This window comes from Hypomesus transpacificus, unplaced genomic scaffold (assembly GCF_021917145.1).
Source record: "Hypomesus transpacificus isolate Combined female unplaced genomic scaffold, fHypTra1 scaffold_107, whole genome shotgun sequence".
NCBI classification, from domain to species: domain Eukaryota; kingdom Metazoa; phylum Chordata; class Actinopteri; order Osmeriformes; family Osmeridae; genus Hypomesus; species Hypomesus transpacificus.
This window is the reverse complement of record NW_025813698.1, coordinates 388,339-407,290: the sequence shown is the minus strand read 5'-3', so window position 1 is coordinate 407,290 and position 18,952 is coordinate 388,339. Positions and strand designations below refer to the sequence as shown.

General features: G+C 42.6%; 2 protein-coding genes across 5 annotated transcripts; both read left to right on the top strand.

Moving 5' to 3' along the window:
• Positions 1 to 296: 296 nt before the first annotated feature.
• Positions 297 to 14,246, top strand: pik3r2 (phosphoinositide-3-kinase, regulatory subunit 2 (beta)). Of its 4 annotated transcripts, XM_047050325.1 has the most exons (18): positions 297 to 420; positions 1,246 to 1,401; positions 1,552 to 1,824; positions 2,722 to 3,422; positions 4,932 to 5,021; positions 5,543 to 5,617; positions 7,128 to 7,268; positions 7,911 to 8,112; positions 8,383 to 8,471; positions 8,695 to 8,824; positions 8,991 to 9,089; positions 9,548 to 9,728; positions 9,924 to 10,049; positions 10,561 to 10,703; positions 10,800 to 10,976; positions 11,057 to 11,128; positions 11,335 to 11,505; positions 11,755 to 14,246. In XM_047050325.1, the coding sequence occupies exons 4-18, from the start codon at positions 3,098 to 3,100 to the stop codon at positions 11,942 to 11,944; spliced, it is 2,211 nt and encodes a 736-aa protein (XP_046906281.1). In that variant the 5' UTR covers positions 297 to 420; positions 1,246 to 1,401; positions 1,552 to 1,824; positions 2,722 to 3,097; the 3' UTR covers positions 11,945 to 14,246. The 4 variants fall into 4 exon arrangements, with proteins under 4 accessions (XP_046906281.1, XP_046906280.1, XP_046906279.1 ...); XM_047050324.1 differs by having other exon boundaries at positions 1,246 to 1,824; XM_047050323.1 differs by lacking the exons at positions 1,246 to 1,401; positions 1,552 to 1,824.
• A 94-nt stretch (positions 14,247 to 14,340) lies between these two features.
• Positions 14,341 to 18,602, top strand: si:dkey-197i20.6 (gamma-interferon-inducible lysosomal thiol reductase). Its single transcript, XM_047050327.1, has 7 exons — positions 14,341 to 14,661; positions 15,307 to 15,495; positions 15,683 to 15,754; positions 15,926 to 16,015; positions 16,269 to 16,421; positions 16,613 to 16,681; positions 16,761 to 18,602. The coding sequence occupies exons 1-7, from the start codon at positions 14,521 to 14,523 to the stop codon at positions 16,818 to 16,820; spliced, it is 774 nt and encodes a 257-aa protein (XP_046906283.1). The 5' UTR covers positions 14,341 to 14,520; the 3' UTR covers positions 16,821 to 18,602.
• Positions 18,603 to 18,952: the final 350 nt, after the last annotated feature.

Genomic DNA, 18,952 nt, shown 5'->3' with positions numbered 1-18,952 from the left:
TTTGGACTGTGCTGTTTCTTTATTAGGCTTAGCCCAATGTTAATTAGTTTGGCAACGTTGAGTTCAAGTGCCAATCCCAACTGTTCAAATTTAATTTGACACTGAACGGAAAAAGCATTTGGCATTGCAAGACCAAATTTGAGCAAAAAATATATATTTTCATTACCTACTTTGTTAATGTGGTGACTTTTCTCATCCCACAACACTAACTTCAATTTTAGCGTCAGCCCGTACAGCAGTGCGTCGACCAGTTTTTTTTCCCTGTTTCTGAAAGACCCCTCCCATAACGAGTCGACTGGTTTAGTTTGGCGATAAACCCTGTTTTAGAGAGGTGGAGGAAGGCAGCGAACTACAGACCAACAGGAAACTACGCCAAGTTTGTGTAAAAAAGACTTGATTACAAATACCTACATTCCTCAGGTGAGTTTTGTAAACTTAACTGAAATAGTTCTTATATACTTGTGGTGCAGCTAAAGATTTTAAACACATTTTATTGCTTGCTCAACACCCCCAAGCGCAATTGAACTTGATCGCTAGCTCTGTGGTAGTCATGAAGGCTTGGGGAGTTTCAAATAGAGGACTCAGTTTGGGGCACGGCACTGTGCATTGGACTGCAAACCTTGTGCAAACGAATATAAGGCGTATTGTTAAAACTTGAGCATTTTAAAAGTTTTATGTGCCTGCTGCACAAACTGTCATGCAGTAACCGTGGATATATCGACTTACAGATAGCCTTTAGTATTTGCATCGAAAATGTCAGAAATGAGTTTTCTATATTTTTAACTAAGTTCTTAAACCTAAAATTGTATTGATTGTACCTATAAGTGTTATGAATCAGGATGCTGAACTTTTGCCCATCCTGGCAAGCCTGTGTATGCAGACGTGCATTCCACGTGGCAAAGCACCTGTGTTCACTTGTCCAATAAGTTAGAACGGACACATACATTATTATTCATACAGCGGTGAACGACGATGATTTCACCTCCTCCAAACCTACTGTAGGCTGTACATTTTATTTGGAGAAAAAAATGTATATCTATATGACAAAGTAACAAAATGTACCGCATAATGGAATATTGAAAGTGCTGTACAAATGGAACGCATTCTTTTTGCATTTTTCTTTTCCCCATGTAAGCCATTTATTATTTTGTGAAGTGGAATGTAATGATTAGGAGTTCGGGGTCAGATGCCCACGCTGCCTAGATACATTTTCTAATATTAGAACATTTCCTTGATTTGTTAAAGCAACGCTGGTGATTCCTGTGCACATGGGACCAGATTGGCCAATAGGATTCCAGGAGACCACTAAACCCCATCTTTCTCTATAGCAACAGTGACCTCCTTAATTTATTTATTTATGACAGGGGATTTTTCCTCGTCTGGGACTTTCCCCTCAGTAAGGTTTGTGTAAAGTGTGGAGAATTGATGACAAGCCATTCTTTCATGACAGGATCTGTATTTTGGATTCAAATACATTTTTGCAAGTCTTCATGTATTTGTTTTTAGATATTCAGTATGTTTAAGATACATTTGTTAAAACTTGCTTTGAAGGAGGGACACATGCTTTTCAGTTGGAAACTACGCGCACGGTGGAATCATCCAGAAGGTTGTGTTTTTAAGATGAGGATGACCATGAGGAGAGGACCTTTTTAAATGGAGGGTTGAAGGGGTGTGGGCTAAAGGATGGCGTGAGCTTTAAGGCCTGTGGTTGGGTATATCAGTACCACGTGTCACATCCTGGCACCTTTTTGCTGTTTGTGGAGGCGGTTGAATTGCAGGCTTGCTGTGCAGTGCCAGGACAGTTTCCTGTTTGGTCAGAGATGGGTGAGTGTTGCCCCAGTGTTGGCGTACCATATTGACGTTTCATCATTTCATCATAGTGATAGTCATAGGGAGGGATACTCGTGCCACTTGTTTTGTAACTAAAAGGAACAGTGTGTACGCCTGTATGTTCTGTTTTGTGCTGCGTGGTGGAATGATGGAGGCGAACTGAAGGTAAAATGAGGTGTCCCATATTTTGGTGCCTGTGAGAATCTAAAAGATGCTTCTAAACTACGAACACAGGAGGACCTAAGTGGTTATTTGTGGGGTTGTGAAGGTGCAGAGCTATACAGTGTCATTAGAATAGCTGGTGATTTTAAATGCTTGGATTTTATCATAAAATACTATTTTCAATGGGCTGTACATACTCCTGGCCTACATTCTCTCTATTCTTCACATCTCTTATCCAGTATATCCTAAATGGACCGTTGTCTTCGATAAGACTGGACATGGATTAGTGGGTTCATGAATGCCTCACATTGTGAAAGGTTCACAATTGGACTGATCTGTGCAATACATTGCTCTTCGCCAAAATGATTCCTGGTTATCACATGCCTCAGCTGTGAAATTAGATTCACATTAGATAAGGATCCATCATTCTCCAAGGCTGGAATCAAAGCTTTGGCGTCAGATCAGCGTTAACGTAGGTTAGGTTTCTTTAACATGGCATGGCTACCCAGTATTGTTTCCTACCACGCAAAAATTGAATTTATTAGAGGTGCATTCCCCTGTGTTATATTCAATTGCAATAAGGTAGACAGATTTACGACAAGTGTTGGATTTTGAATGATTTTAGTTAAAGTAGTAGTCAATGACAAATCGCCTAGAACTCTTTTATATTTTATGAGATCTGATGAGTGGGGAATAAAACCATCCCTGTTTTGTTTCTGTCTTTTGTAGATCTTGCCACAAGTTTACTTTAAGGATTTTGTGTGGCGACAAGGTGGTGACAGTCACTGAAAGGAAACTGCAAACAACCAAGCCAGGGCTGGAATCAGAATTCTGAACAGTTCTTTTGAAGAGAATGTTTCCAATGTTGTCTCTCTGCTCAATAGTCTGGCTAAATCGGGGATCTAAATTGAGGAAAGTGCTTTGCTTCTCAAACACAGGCCAGCTCTGACTTCAAAAAAAACTTTTGCCATTCAGGCCAACCATGCCTCCTAGCTGATATTGCCCAAGTGTGTTCCACCATCTTCACAAAAGCACTCTTGATACTCCGCGTCGTTCATCAACTCTTGTCAGTGAGTCATCGGTCAACATCTCCAGTCTGCACAACATGGCAGCTGAGGGCTTCCAATTCCGATCGCTTTATCCTTACAACAAAGATCGGGAGGAGGACATTGACCTCCAACCCGGGGACATACTGACTGTCGCTGAAGCGTCCTTGGCCTCCCTGGGTCTGAAGGATGGGGACCATGAGCACCCGGAGCGTCTGGGCTGGATGGTGGGGGTCAACAAGCGCACCCAACAGATGGGAGACTTCCCAGGCACCTACGTTCAATATGTGGGACCTGTGACCATGTCCCCGTCACCCAGTCAGCCTCGGCAACAGAGACCCCTCCCTGTGACACCCAGGCCCCAGCCTGTCCCAGCACAGCAAGGTAAATCACATTTTTATTTGTATAGCACTTTTGGAGAGCGTGTTGATGAAGGGATTTTGGACTGTTTACCAGGGTGTCCCATCCATTATGGAATATGGACATTGTGAGCGTTGTGGCCCTGTGAAGAAATCTTGTTTGGGTTCTTGTCTTTCCTGGTCCTGCTCCCTGCATTCACACTCCATCCTCCCTCTTTCAGTCAGTTTACATCTCTTTATTTGATTCTCAACTGTCCTCCCTCCCGTCTTGGTGGTTGTAAAGCTATCCAAGCTCTGGAGGCACGCCAGGCCTGGGGGACTGGTGAAGGCAGGTAGCTTGCGTTCTGCTGAAGTCGTACATTCTTCTGGGGTCACGTGACGCTGCTCCAATATTTGCCTTCCATTCATTCCCTCTAGAGGAGGTCAGTTCAGTTCCTACTCAGACCACAGGTCCGTTTGGAGGGATGGAAATGGGATGGTGGCCACAGCTGCCCATGTTTTGCCAAGCTGCTCACCTCAAATTCACTTCCTCCAAGAACTGTACTCTCCATCCTGTTTTTACCAAGACTTTCTAAACAATGTTTTCCCCCCAAAAAAAGCACAAAGTTTATTTTAGCTCAAACGTTTTAGGATTAACTTTCTCAAATGGGTCATTGATTTAGAGGGCGTTTATTAGCCGAGTACTTAGAACAAAACATTTTCTCTGGATTAAAACCCTTCAGAAAACTTGGTGAGCATGTGTGTTTAGACAAAGCTAGACGAGCTTTGGCTCATTTTATCACGTGTTGCACAATGTGTTGCATTTGTGAAATAAACCTACCGTGACTTGCTTTCCTGCACTGTTGATACGACAGATAGACCCAGGTTGTTTCAAGGGGGTGAAAAATAAAGGGAAGAAAAGGTTGAGGGGAGAATGGTAAACTGTGCGGTGGAGGGAGACAGAAAGAGTGAGGGAAGTGGAGAAGGCAGGAGCAGAGTTTCCATGTTTCAATGTGCGACGCGGAGAAGGAATGTGCTGACTGAGCACTTCGTGTGAACTCCAAAATTAATAATCGGACGCGGTTTAGCGCGGCTCTGCCAGGGAGGATCCCGGTGCCAAGCTCCAGCCTCCGCAGCTCCGCCTGAAAAGGGGAGCGTTGGCACCGCGCCACCGCAACGTTTTGCCTGTTCAGGGTTTTTTCTTAAACCCTTCATTGTGCTGCTCCGAGGCGCTAGCTAAACCTTCCTCACGCTAAGGGCTGTGGCAAAATGGGGCCTGCTGTTGAGAGGAGTGGAGGAGGAGGGGGGGGGAAAGAGAAACGGCAGAGGAGAATCGAGTGGAAAGTTTCAGTGTTTGTAAGCCGTTCCGTTTTGGTTTGAGTGAGACAAGTTAAGGGACTTGCGTGCTGCAAAGATGCATCCATCTGCGTGCTACTGCAACAGTAATTACTCATACCATGCAAAGTGTCAAATGTTCAACTGGGTTTTATCTTTTAGCTTATCTGATAAGATTGCAAAGACAATTTTTGAAACAATTTCTCATTATGCATTCCAGGAACTTCAGGTTGTGAACAAAACCTCAGGTGCCCGACAGAAAATACACCCCCTGCTATGGGAAGGTTGGTAGAGGCCATTGACAGGAAAGGTAAGCGTTTTTGTGGTGGTAAAGTGCAGTACAGACATGCATGAAAGCATTCCTGCTTATTTGCATTGGTCTATTCCATCAAGTTTAGAGCCATTGACAAGTACTCAGATTTAGGTGGAGCCGTCCCTCCCTCCCTCCCTCCCTCCCTCCCTCCCTCCCTCCCTCCCTCCCTCCCTCCCTCCCTCCCTCCCTCCCTCCCTCCCTCCCTCCCTCCCTCCACAGTTCTGCTGAATACCAGTCAGTCAACCTCCTCTCCTGGCTGTCTAGACTTGGCCCTTCAGTCTTAACACTCCTAAGAGGAGCTGTTGGGCCCCCTGGTAGCATGTGGAAGACCAGGTCTGCGTTCAAACACTCTGCATGGCTGCCGTCGGCGGTGGTGTCTCCCAACTGTATTTTCAGCCCCCATTTCTGTGTTCTGGATGTTTCTATATGTTACCAACCCACTAGCCCAGGCATGCCAAGAGAGAAAATGACAATTTGAGGAGTTTTTAGTGTGTGTGTGTTTTGTGTATGCACCTCAGGTTTGGAGAGTGCGACACTATGCAGCATGTCTGGCTCCTTGGCTGCAGGCAGTCACAGGCCTGACCTGAACACTGGTAAGTCCTTTTATGCTCACCATTTCTAGTGCAAGGAATGCTTTGTCTTTGATGCTGAAAATGTATGATGGATGTATGTTTGTGCAGACATGCATTAGGATTTATAGCCAATCCATGCAAAGCAAGCTCGTAACCGTCTGGTAGTCAGGGTTGAGGCATACATTAGACTCACCACAACCATGCATAATGACTTGACTTCAGTGACTGTGAGAGCATTTATCTGTCTCATCATTATTTATTTGTTACAAAATGCACAGGATAAACAAGGGCACTAAACATGGCCATTTTTAAGTCTTATTTACCATACAAGTTTTCTCACTGAATTCTGCAACCATCAAAAAGATTTCTCAGCTATAGCCTATCCTATCAGTGGAGTGAAGATCCAGCACATAACTCACAGGGTCCCCATGCTGCCCTTGTGATTCCCCCTCTGCTAGGATCCTCTGCATGCTCCATTTGTGCTCTGTTTCGACATGAGAGCGGTAACACAGCCTTTGTTTGTGTACGGGGGGAAAATAGGCCACCCCTAGAGACTCAACTCAGCTGGGCTCACCCCCCTAAAGACAGTCTCTCTTATGTGGGCTGAATGGACTGTGCTCCTCATTGTCTAGTTCCTCTTTGACTCTCTGTCCTGAGAACAGCCTTTAGGAGTTTTGCACCAATGGAAAAAGCAATAAAGTGCTTTCATCTGGCCTATTCTGGGCATGGCCTGCTTCATGAGTATAAATGTAATGTACTGCTAGTCTTGCCTGGTGGATAAAGGGAGTACTTTGTTATTGAAGACGGTCGTTCAATAGCTTTATCGGTACAGTATCATCATCTCGAATGGCCATCTGGCTGAGGGGGACACCATTCGATGGCTCTCCACCGTCATTTAAAGCATCTTGTATCATGTGGTCCCCCAGACAGAGTTTAGGGCAAGCCTTTACATTGACACACACACAGGCCCCAGACAGAAACAGTCTCTCCTCGCTATTCTCGCACGCAAGCACACGCACCACAGACACCGTCTCTCTCGATAGGCCCGCATGTATACACGCACATGCGTGTGCACATACGTAAACATGCCCCAGACAGATTATCTCCTCTCTACCCTTGGATGCCCCCCCCCCCCCCCCCCCCCCCCCCACACACACACACACACACACACACACAACCTCTCTACAAGTTTGTTCAGGGAACTAGCTTTGGCCTGGCAAGCCTCTCCAAACAGCTGTTGTTTGCTGAGGTGTGACAGGGCTGTGAGCAGCTCCCAGCCCTGGCTGAGCTGCAGCGTTCAGGGAGCACGGGCAGTATTTCAGGAACTCAGACAGTGTCACCTGTCACAGAACTAGTCTGAACAGTGTCTGCCAGACGGCATGTCTGAGAAGCGCGAGCAATGCCACATAACACACCCTGAATATCTAGCCCAGAGAAATAAGCACACAGTGAGTGTGAGACACACACACTGCAGAGTGCACAAGCTGGAGTTTACAAACAACCTTGGTGTGTTGCACCGTTGCTTTTGCAGAGCTGTGGGAGCCTGAGATGGGCCAGTTTGAAGGCCAGGCACTCTTCCAGGCCCTGGTGGGCTTCCTGCAGAACCTGCCCTCCCCTCTCCTACCGGAGTCTGTGTGTGACATCCTGAAGACCATCATCCTGGAGGAAAAAGGTACCATTTAGTGAATGCATGCAAAGTCACTCAGGACTCAGGATTTTTTTCACATTTTCTGCGGTTATTCAGACTGACAAACATGAGGAATTCTGCTAACCTTCCTGTTCCTATGTCGGAGCGATCGAAGACGCTGAATATGGTCGATTGAATGTTGACAGATTGTGTCAAAAACGTATTGATCCATCCTCTTAAAGATCACCTGAAGGCTCCCTGGTCCTGTCTATTGCTGAAATTTTGGTTGATAAGTGTTTCCGTGTCAATTCTTCGAATCTCTGCATTTTTGGCTAAAGTTTTAATATTTAATATTGGCTACAGTAGCTAGTCTAACGTGAACATTTCTGTATCAGTTTCAGGGTTTTCAGACTTCCTTTGATTGCTATCACAAACCTACCTACACTGGTGGCAATGGGCTCTGTTTACATGTTAAACATTAAGAACGAATAGAGACAATGTGTTGAGAAGTGTATTTACATTTTGCCTCAGACCAATGCATTCCATTTGAAAATCTGCAGTTTTTCATCGGAATTCTGCGCCCTCGTATTACGTTTGGCCTGCTCAGGACATACGGAGCAAGCTTTTTTGTATGAAAAAATAAAATATATGTGTTATGACTCTATTCTCACAATTGTGGTTCCACAGAGCTGTCTGTAGAGGAGACGGACAAGCGCTTGGTGAAGGCCCTGGGGCCGCCTGCAGTTCCTCCCCAGAACAGTGTCACGCTGCAGTACCTCCTGAGACACCTGGAGAGGGTGGCCCAGAGCTCGGCTCACAGCGGCCTGGACCGCCATGCTCTGGGGCTCCTCTTCGGCCCCCTGCTCCTGCCCCACCAGCCTCCCTCAGGGTCAGTCCACCATCCTCCTTTTAAGAGCTCACCATTTCGTTCAAGGTTATAGAGCTCCAGGTTCAGCCGAATGTTGGTTTTCAATTATTTTCCTGGCTAAACTGTAGAGACTGCATTATAAAACATTAATGTGATTGGCTTTTTTTGTGGTTGAGTTTCTCTTAGTGGAAATGTTTTCTTGCTGTAAAAAGATCACATTAGAAATACAAATTAACTATTATTTGACAGTAAAGTTTCCCAAATCATGAATCTGTATTGTTGGCCTGCTAGGTCAGAGAAGGATGGTCAGATATTTGCTCAGGTTTTGGAGAGACTGCTGTTAGTAAGGAGCTGGGAGCCGGAAGAACAGAAGCCTCCAGGTAGGGGCCCGCTGCAGCATGTTTTATGATGCACTACAGTACCATCCCCTCGTCTTAACCTCTACCTCCAGACATGCTGTAGATATGTCATGGACTGCATTTACATTGCAGCACTTTTTCTACCATAACGATACACAAATCGTTTTTTTTTTTTTTTACGATATCTAAAGTGTATGAACCTCTGGGTTGATTGTTTTTTTTGTTGTTGCACTTTTATTGATAGCGCTTCCGCCCAAACCCTCAAAGAGCAGAGCTGTTGCACTTTCGACCGCCAATGACGACGGGGGGAAGCTAGCTAATGAGGAAGTGGGGTTGTTAGGTGACGCAGAATGGTACTGGGGGGACATCTCCAGGTAGAAAGCCCTTACATTTTTCCTGTGACCACATATTATACAATATTTACCTAATGATTGAAAACATCTTCATGTTTCTACGAAAGTATGGTTGCATGTTCGACAAATGGAATTCAGATGTTTTATTTTGAAGAGGAAAAAACAATGGTACGTTTGCTTTTTCCAGAGAGGAAGTGAATGAAAAGATGCGTGACTCTCCCGACGGCACGTTCCTGGTCCGAGATGCTTCCAGCAAGGTGCAAAGAGAATACACTCTCACTCTGAGGTAAGAGAAATGAGAGCCGCCATCTTAACAAGCTGTGATAGGAACACCCAGAAGAGACGGTTGGGTTTTCTAGAGTTTAAAATGCTGTATTTTTCAAACGAGGACGTTCTGTCTCTTGACTAATGCTCTTGCGTCATACGTCTCGAGTGATGTGCGGACCAAGCAGTCAGGTCAGACTTGTCTCAGAAGCATGGGGTACTCATAAATGTCAGTCATTAGTTTTATTGTTGATCTACTCTCAAATTACAGAGCATGTTATTGAAGACAAGTAATGTGTTGAGAGGCATTGGTAGCATTTTCCGCATGGCTGTCATAAAAAAAAAAGAAAAAGCGTTATTGGCATGAAATAATTTTGTAAATATTGCCAGAAACGTATTATCCAAGGCGTTATTTAGCGTTTGAGGTCTTTGCAGTAGTTTAGTCATCTCACCTTGCTCAATATCCACGGCTTCTTCTAGGAAAGGAGGTAACAATAAGCTGATCAAGATCTTCCACCGAGGGGGCCAGTACGGCTTCTCTGAGCCCCTGGACTTCAGCTCAGTGGTGGAGCTAATCCAACACTACCACCACGAGTCCCTGGCCCAGTACAACCCCAAACTAGACACACGGCTCCTCTACCCCATATCCAAATACCAGCAGGTAGGCTGACGAAATCCTTCAATTATTGGTGTTGTTGTCATGACACCTCATGATAACAGGGAAAAAGTCATTGGTGTGTATTTGTGAAAAGGTTTTTTTTTCCACAACTTGGAATGGTTGAAATACTTCCTGAACACTAGAATCTAGAAGGACTTCAGTTTGCTTGAGGCGTGTCGTTCCTTTTCTCCGTGCCAGGACCAGGTTGTGAAAGAGGACAGCGTCGACGCAGTAGGTGAACAGTTGAAGATCTACCATGACCAGTACCAGGAGAAGAGTAGAGAATACGATGCCCTCTACAAGGAATACACTCATACTTCCCAGGTAGCAACAGGGCCAGGCATGGACCTCCCAAGTCGATCCCCATCAAGATACAGCACGTAACACAACACAGTACCATCCCTGCCCTTGTCTGGTCTGGCGATTAGCAGACAAAGGTTTTGTAGGTAGAGGTTTGCAGTGCAGAGATAACTAGGGTATTATCTAGTGATTTAGCCTCGGGACAAAGCTGAGGTTTGAGGCAGGCTGATTGTTTTGAATGAGCTATGTGTAGTTTGCCTGTAATACTATAAGCAGTGTGTTGGCGAAGATGCAGCAAAGTTGCTTAACAGGAGTTTGTTTCTGTGTGCATTTAGTCTTTCACAATCACTAACCTCGACCACAGAACCACAGAAAGAAGTACACATATTTTCAAGAAGGAAGTACAATATTCAATAGTATAGAAACAAGAATAATACTAAAAAAAGGAACTTTAATTCAGTTCACTTTTTCAGACACGATGTATCCTTTTGTTGTTGAAATTGTGTTGACCGTTTTGTAACCTCATGCTCTCCAGGAGCTGCAGATGAAGCGGACAGCTATCGAGGCCTTCAACGAGACCATCAAGATCTTTGAAGAGCAATGCCAGACCCAGGAGCATTATAGCCAGGTGTACATCGACAAGTTCCATAGAGAAGGCAACGACAAAGAGGTTGAGAGGTATGCCAATGAATCTTTTTGATTTTGTCACACAACCAAATGCAGACAAGCAAAAGGACGATTTGAAACATCCGGTGTTGTTTTTCAACCCTGTAGAATCCAAAGTAACGCAGAAAAGTTGAAGTCACGTGTGGATGAGATCCACGACAGTAAGAGAAGGCTCGAGCAGGATCTGAAGAGACAGGCTTCGGACAACAGGGAGATCGACAAGAAGATGAACAGCCTCAAACCTGACCTCATGCAGCTCAGGAAGATCCGAGACCAGTACCTGGTGTAAGCAAGCACGCAAAACACACCAAACACCACGGACTCGATGGTTTTCCAAACTAATCTCCTGCTGTCTGTGTTTTTAGATGGCTCACCCAGAAGGGCACCAGGCAGAAGCAGATTAACGAGTGGCTGGGGATCAGAAGTGAAGTGGAAGAGTGAGTACCGTCAACTGAGCTCGAACCTTACTTGAATCTAACGTTCGTTAAATACAAATCAGAGCCAACAATTTGTCTGAGGACTCCCTGAGACTGTGGTTTCCTCAGACCCACAGATCTCCTCTTCCACTCACACTGATCTGTCTTCTTTACCGTGTCTTGTCTCCTCCTCACACTAACCCCCCCCCTCCCCTCCCCCCCTCTAGCCCGTATTCCCTGGCCGATGAAGAGGAGGTTGCCCACCAGGACGAGTGCACCTGGTACGTGGGCGACATAAAGCGCGGCCAGGCGGAGGATCTGCTTAGGGGCCGGTGTGACGGCACCTTCCTCATCCGAGGCAGCCAGACGCAGAAGGGATCGTTCGCCTGCTCTGTGGTGTGAGTGTCGCCACGGGAACCATTTTGATTTGTGTCATTCCTTTTTTTGTTGATGAATCGATTTGAGAGATGTAGATTTGTGTATTGCCTGAACCGTAAATTAGCGGGATTTTGTTATTGATTGATCAATTGTTACTTTTAATAATTAACGGTAATTTAACCGTTAATTATCGGTAATTAACAAGGTAAAGGCCTAACTTGATGTTGAATAGCTTTTGACTTGAGTTTCTCTGTTTAACTCCCATGCAGAGTGGACGGGGACATCAAGCACTGTGTGATTTTCAAGACCTCAAAAGGCTATGGCTTCGCTGAGCCCTACAACTTGTACTCCTCGCTGAGAGACCTGGTCCTGCACTACAGACACACCTCCCTGGTCCAGCACAACGACCAGCTGAACGTGAACCTGGCCTGGCCAGTCCTCAGCCAGCAACCCAGATGAATCTGAATTGGCGTGAAGCCATGGCGACAGGCGACTGCGAGGCAACCACACTTGCTGGAACCGGAACTGCAACACTTTTGCTGGGTCATAGGAGGATCTCAAGATACAACCTGCTAGTGTGTGATTTCAACCTTGGGTTGACTGGATGAGCGGGTTGGTACCCTTTTGACTGTACGTGGTTCAGTTTTCCCTCATGTTGCCATAACTGTACAGTGTTGGAACCCAAGTATAGTAACTGATGTAGACATAAATAACTAAATAACACCCCTTATATGAGCCACAACTATAAGATCAGGGATCTTGATCATTTTATTTAAGTTGGTAAACTTTGAATGTTCTGGGCATGGCCATTTTCTTTGTAGGTTAACACAAGTGCCTTTTAATCCTATCCAGTCACTTCAATTGTCTTTTCCCCCTCCCTAATGCACCAGAGATCAACGAGCCAGCTTTCTGAATCAGAATCAGAATTCAGATTCAGATTCAGAAAGCTGGTTCGTTCAGCACCTCGAGTCCTCTCCTCTATAACACAGGGCTGCGGGAGAACTTTATAGGAGTGGTACAGTAGCACAGACCCGCAGCACTGTGTGCACAATTTGGATGGAGGGGGTCCTGTTGTCCCTTAGATTGCCTTAGTGTGTGTTTGAATGATTGATAGATCACGTTCCCCATAACAAATGTATTCTTCTACATTTTGTAGCTGTGTGGATCGTGAGGTAAGATGGTGTAGCCCAAGGCAGGAATGTTATTGGATAAGCCTGCTATACACACAGTGTAGTTTATTACACCATTTTGTCTCTGGGTTATGTGTGTGTGTGTTGGTTAATGGGTGCATGATACTATAAGTATACTTGAAATCAACACTTGACAAACTGTGTAGTCATGAACATGGAGCAGTTTATGAAGATGATGATCCTATACAGAGCTTTTTTCAAGGCAGTGAAGAAATTCGTGCTGAAATCAATATTTCTTCGGTGTTTTCGAGTAGCTAGAAATGCATTGTCGAATACTGAGGAGAACATGTTTCAATATAAAAATAACATTTTCTCGTCAAACCAATAGCACATGCACAGAATGTATCTCCCTTCATTGGAAGATACTATATGCTATTTTCATGTGAAGCTTTTTGGTGCAGGAAATTGAGATTTTGTTACATTGATGCAGATGTCAGTATAAAGCGTTTTGGCAGTGATGTATTTTCCTAACACGCATGGTTTGATGAAATTTTGCTCAAATTCAAAACTTAAAATGTGGGAATATTATGCATCCTGTTAGGTAGCAAAAGTGTCTACTTCGATTGACACTATAATACTAGTTACTGTGTTGAGGCTACTCCAGATTTGACTAGACTTCAGATTTGAATAGTCTGACTATACGCCTTGATACAGTGTATATGAAAGTACTGTAAAAAAGAAAGGCACATCTACTGTACATGCAGTGTAAGACAGTGACCAAAGTTTAGACAGTCTTAGACCAGAAAGCAGAGTAGATGAAAATTGTGACGTTTTCAAATATTTTATGGTCTTTCTGTGGCTTGGACCTATATCTGAGATTTAAAAAAAATCTGATAATCTGTATGATTATGCTGTGGATTTTTTTTTCTGTTTTAGAGTGTGTGTGAGTGGTTAATAGTGACATTTTATAGGTTCCTGTATTCACAGAAATAAGCTAGTGACTGTATGACAGTGCGGTGCTAGATTTGGCATGAAACACATCTATGATCAGACCTGCCACAGTAACACAACAAATGATGATGATGATAATAAGAGATGGCAGAGATCCTGTATGAAATTTGCTTTTATAAAAGGCTGTTTTAACTTCTATGTTCATATTTTGTTGTCTGTTTATAACTCAAATACCTTGAATACATTTTTTCCCTTGCGTTTAGATTTGGTCTCTAAATAACCAAATCAAAAAACAACTGTTTGATTACTTCAGTAAAAGTTATGTGAAATGAAACTTGTATTGTTTCATTAAGATTTTTTCTTTTTACTTGTTTGTAGGACTACTGTGTTTAGTTAGCTTTCTTGTTTGTGCAAACAAAAATACACAACTAGCAAATACAGCCATCTACATTATACAGTAAAAGTAAACATTTTGCAGAAACTTGTTTGAACTGCAAATAAGTCAAGATTCCCTTAAAAGTCTTTGAGAAACTATTTTTCTGCTAGGTTTTGACATGCCCCTGGCTGGCTAGTACAACAGTCCACATATGTTGGTATGAAGTTCTTTGACTGATCTCTGCTGGAGAAGAGATGTAAATGTTGATTTCATTTTGCACAAGAATAAATGTCATAACAGTTTGTCTGATTTTGTCTTGTCCCTGCGGACGATTATCTCAAGTATTAAGAATACCGATTAATGTAATTATTGAACTTAAGCGGGTACAATGTCTGGGTGAATTGTGAAGTGCGCTTAGTAGCAAGCATTTCCTGGTTGAACTAATTCGATAATTGCTGTATTAAAAGCGCTCAAGGAACAGTCAAAGGGAGGAGGAGCATATCTGCCAAGTCCGTTATTACAACTCTGGCTGGGTTCAGGTTCTGTCACAATCATTTGCTAGCGTCAAAAAAGCAAAGATGAAATTTGCTACGATTTTTGCCACAGTTGCAATCTGTACAATTGTACACAAATGTAATGGAAAGTCAAAGCCTAAGCCGTCTTGTAGTTATCCTCCGTCGCAATGGTGCCGGTCTTTGGAAATTGCAATAGAATGCAAGGTAAGTGTTATTCTGTTATTCAAATTAAAATGCAGTGATAAGAATGTATACCCCGGGACCTTTATTAAGTACAATCAACAGCTCTTGAAGTAAATAAATAAATACATGTAAAGAGATTCATACATTCATGGGAACTATATCCAAGGCTAAACTTAAAATGTTTAAGATGCGCATGAAGGTTAATTTATGTTGTGGAGTAGAGCACAAGGTGTCATTGTTTAACAAAAGACGAGTTCTAACTCACTTTTTCATCCTATCCTAAAATAATTCATTTCATAATGTGGATTTGACTTCCAGCACTGTGGGATTTACAAGGCAGCTACAAGCTTCAGTTCAGTTCTTCTTCAAAGACACTGTTGTCTACTTTAGAATAAGGATCATGCTTTTGAAATTAAGACACCCGAGGTCTTATATTTCCGGCAGGCATGTGATGAGAATTTCTTTCCAGTTGGTGGGGGAGGGAAACAGGTCAGACGGTTTGGCAGCAAATCTACAACTATTGATTCAGTTTACCCCCAAAACCAACACTACTCTAGTAACAAAATAAACCATATTCAGCTTGGGTTGCCTACGGACAATCAAGGACAAGCCTCTCAACCTCCCCTCCATCATGACTTTCAAACCCCTCACATTGATTCCTTTAAGGTTCAGAAGCAGTGTCTTGAGCTGAATGCCACCAAGCCCAACCCGGCCGTTCCTCCAGTTGAGGTGACCCTGTACTATGAGAGCTTGTGCCCAGGATGCAGAACCTTCATCAGCCATCAGCTCTATCCTACCTGGACTATGCTCCAAGACATCATGGAGGTCAAGCTTGTCCCCTATGTCAACGCAGAGGTGGGCCACGAGTTAAGGGAGAGCAATAATGTATTTCACTGGATTTGATGTCAATGTATAACATGTATTAGATGCAGACAGCTGTTTAGCATTAGCTTTAGTATTTACAATTGATAAATATTGTACCTTTTAGTTGGAAGAGGAAGCCATCTTGTTCTCATGATCACAGTTTTGCTTTTGCCCATAGGGGATTCCAACAGGAAGTGCCCCTTTCACCTGTCAACATGGAGAACCAGAGTGTGACAGCAACATGATTCAGGTGCTTTTCCCATATATTTGACGTTGCAAAATGTGACCTCATATACAGTACACAAGTCCTTTCATAACCTACAATATAACCGACCCAGGTCCAGCAGGCTACATATATCTACTTCCGTAAAAAGTAGACAATACAAAAGAAAGGATTGATCCTTACATTTTCTCCATCTAGTCCTGTATTCTACATTTAGCTGGTCACTCTGCCTTTCCTGTCATTTACTGCATGGAGTCTTCTGCAGATGTTCTCAGAGCCGCCCAGCCTGTGAGTACCGCAAGATAATATGCTCCGTTTATTATCCGTCTTAACGCGTAATTATTGAAAATATTTCATTTTTTGAATTAAGAGATTGGTTGGCAGCCTGGGTTCTATCTCTGTGAAACTAAATGTGGCACTCAGAGCAGGCCTTGAACAACCAGGGACACGGCATGTGTCTAGTTTGTTAGTAGCGTTCAAAAGCATTGTCATCAAGTGTAAGGTGTTGTAATCAGTACCTTTTTGTTGACGTCTGAACCAGTGTCTGCAACTGCACGCCCCCTCAATGGCGTGGAACGACGTCACATCCTGTGTGAAGGGAGAGCTGGGCCACAAGCTGATGTATGAGAACGCCTTGACGACCAGAGCTCTCAACCCTGCCCACACACACGTGCCTTGGGTCACATTCAATGGGGTAAAACAGACGATTAGTGTTTGTGTATTCTGTATAGCTCACTGTACATGTAGACGCATCATTAGTGGCAAACCGCTACAGTCAGCATTTGAAGTCTTACATCAATTTAATAGCATTTTGAGGGAGTCAGGGATGGTCTGCATAGCTACCAGGCAACAATAATAATATTTGGTTATTTTGTCAACCTGCAGGAATACACTGTTGAGTTTCAGGACAAGGCGATGTCATCACTTTTCAATCTGGTTTGCAACCTATACAAGGTGAGTAGATGAGGGGATTAATGACGCTTCAATTTTTAAACAGTGATAAGTACATACAAATTTTCTCTTGTTTCAAAAGGGAGGAAAACCGCCCGCCTGCACTGGAGCGCTGAAGAAACTTGACCGAAGCTACTGCTGAAAGCAATATAGTCTTGGCCTAGATTTACCAACCGACATTTGCTTGCTAGTTAAATGTGATACTTTTTTTTAACACTTACTACATTTAAGGTACCTCAAAAAAAAATATATGACATTTTAAACATATTACTGCTAACTTTTTCATATTTAAAGATGTTTCAGTTTTTTTTGTATATTAGACTAAGACAAGGTAAGAGAGAACCATATGTATACAAGAGGTTTAACTTTTTTTAATTTATTGGTATTTTGACAACAACCTGGATTCCAAAGACTTTTGGCTTAAAAGATAAAATCTAGGAAATATAATGGACAAACATTGGAGTGTTAAATAGTTGTTTTTGGAAGGTATTCTTGATTTTTTTTCTTCAGGCTCTTAAACATATAAGGCATTTTACAGTACTTGACATACACATAACTATTTAACTTGGCACAACATTGAGGAGATAAACAGAGAATAAACAGAACATTATGGCATATCTTTCATGTGTCTCTATTAAAGCAATATTATAGGTAAGGCAGGAACAAGCAAGCTGTTTCCTAACGTTGTCTTTAACACTGAATGGCACTGACTAGTATTATATTTAACCCATGATGGCATTCCATTCTGTCCTATCTCCTATAACACTTAAAGCTTTGTAAAAGAGAGATGGAGTATTAGTCTCATGTTCATGAGACCATGTGGTCTGTGTTGAAATCTGTGTTGGTTTTGCTGTACTTAATTTCCTGTTCTGAAGTTGTTTCGCCATGAAGCGTTTCACAGCTAAGAAAACAATACATTGTCAATGTCTTCCTCCTTTTCTAATGTATAAGAAACAATATATGGTCTCTTTTTTGTTGTTGTGTCAGAACAGTTTTTCTGTTTCGTGATTTCGACCCATCTTGGATTTATTAGGCTGGGGTTCCAAGTTTTGGATCGGGGACCTAGAACTTGGTTTCTGGTCTTGACTCCATCTCTGCTTTGTAGTCAGAGTTAAATGCTAGCATGTTAGACATCACTACTAAAGAGTTAACATTCTTTTTAGTGTTCCCAAGGCAATTTCCAAACTGTAAATTGGATGCTTCTGACTGTTGTAGTGATTTACTCTAAAAGTAAAATGACATTGCTTTCGTTCTCCGATTTCAACAAGAGGTACTATGGTATTTTAGGTACATTTGAGATTGTCTGTTATCATTAAGCTGCTTCTCTCTGTCACATACCCACTCGAAGTAATAGATTGTATTTTCTTTCTTTTTATACATTTGTCCAATAGAGCAACGTAATCAGCACAATGCTAGAAACTGGATATGTCAGTGTTCTGCTCATTGAGCTAATCATTACGTTGACTACATTAAATCCAAATCAGATTTGTGCAAAAGCACTTTTTTATGTGAAAGTTTGACCTTGATGTTTATTTTTTTGTTAAAAGAAGTTTTTTTTTCCTCCACAAACAAATCTATTAAAGGAACATTCAAGAATATCAATACAGACTGAATCGCGTGTAAAGTAACTGATTTGATCAAATCTGTTCATTGTATTTGCAACGTACCATCTAATTAAATACTAGCTTTAAGCTGACTGATGCTCACAATGATCATGGTATGGCTAAAGCCTTTTTCAGACTAAAGCAAGGGATTGCCTATGAGATTGTAAAGTGCTAATATGGAGGCACCCTGATAACAAAGTTTCAAAGCACACAGATACACAAGTATTGACATCTCCAACATAAAAAATAACCATTGCAACTCAAATTAAAACGTGGGACATTAACATTATATATGATCACACAGACAAAAAAAAGAAAAATAAAGAGATGAGTGTAAGTGGTGTTTTCTAAATTCAAAACAATTTGAATTGGGTACCCCAGAACATAGACCACACTGGAACAAGTTACATAAAAGGTTGTGAAATTGAAAACATTTCCAATTTTCTTATAGCCATAAAAAGTCCTACAAACTTACTGTTGTTGATAGATTATTGAAAATTGAAAATTCAGTGTTGCATGAAGTTCAACAGAGGGCGCCAGAAACCATTAAATCGCAATGTTTCAGTCTCCCTTTGTCTCAGGGGAGTTCAAAGCAGATTTACAAAACATAAAACAGGCAGTTTAAGTGAGGGGTACCCAATAAGTTTTTGCTACAAAATAACGTTTTTTC

What these genes read in the sequence shown, in the direction of transcription:
- pik3r2 (XM_047050323.1), top strand. Translation starts at nt 3,098, where the DNA reads ATGGCAGCTGAGGGCTTCCAATTCCGATCGCTTTATCCTTACAACAAA. An exon ending in TACTGGGGGGACATCTCCAG is followed by an intron (nt 8,825 to 8,990) that starts GTAGAAAGCCCT and finishes TGCTTTTTCCAG; the next exon opens with AGAGGAAGTGAATGAAAAGA. An exon ending in CCATATCCAAATACCAGCAG is followed by an intron (nt 9,729 to 9,923) that starts GTAGGCTGACGA and finishes TCTCCGTGCCAG; the next exon opens with GACCAGGTTGTGAAAGAGGA.
- si:dkey-197i20.6 (XM_047050327.1), top strand. Translation starts at nt 14,521, where the DNA reads ATGAAATTTGCTACGATTTTTGCCACAGTTGCAATCTGTACAATTGTA. An exon ending in TTCTCAGAGCCGCCCAGCCT is followed by an intron (nt 16,016 to 16,268) that starts GTGAGTACCGCA and finishes CGTCTGAACCAG; the next exon opens with TGTCTGCAACTGCACGCCCC. An exon ending in CTTGGGTCACATTCAATGGG is followed by an intron (nt 16,422 to 16,612) that starts GTAAAACAGACG and finishes GTCAACCTGCAG; the next exon opens with GAATACACTGTTGAGTTTCA.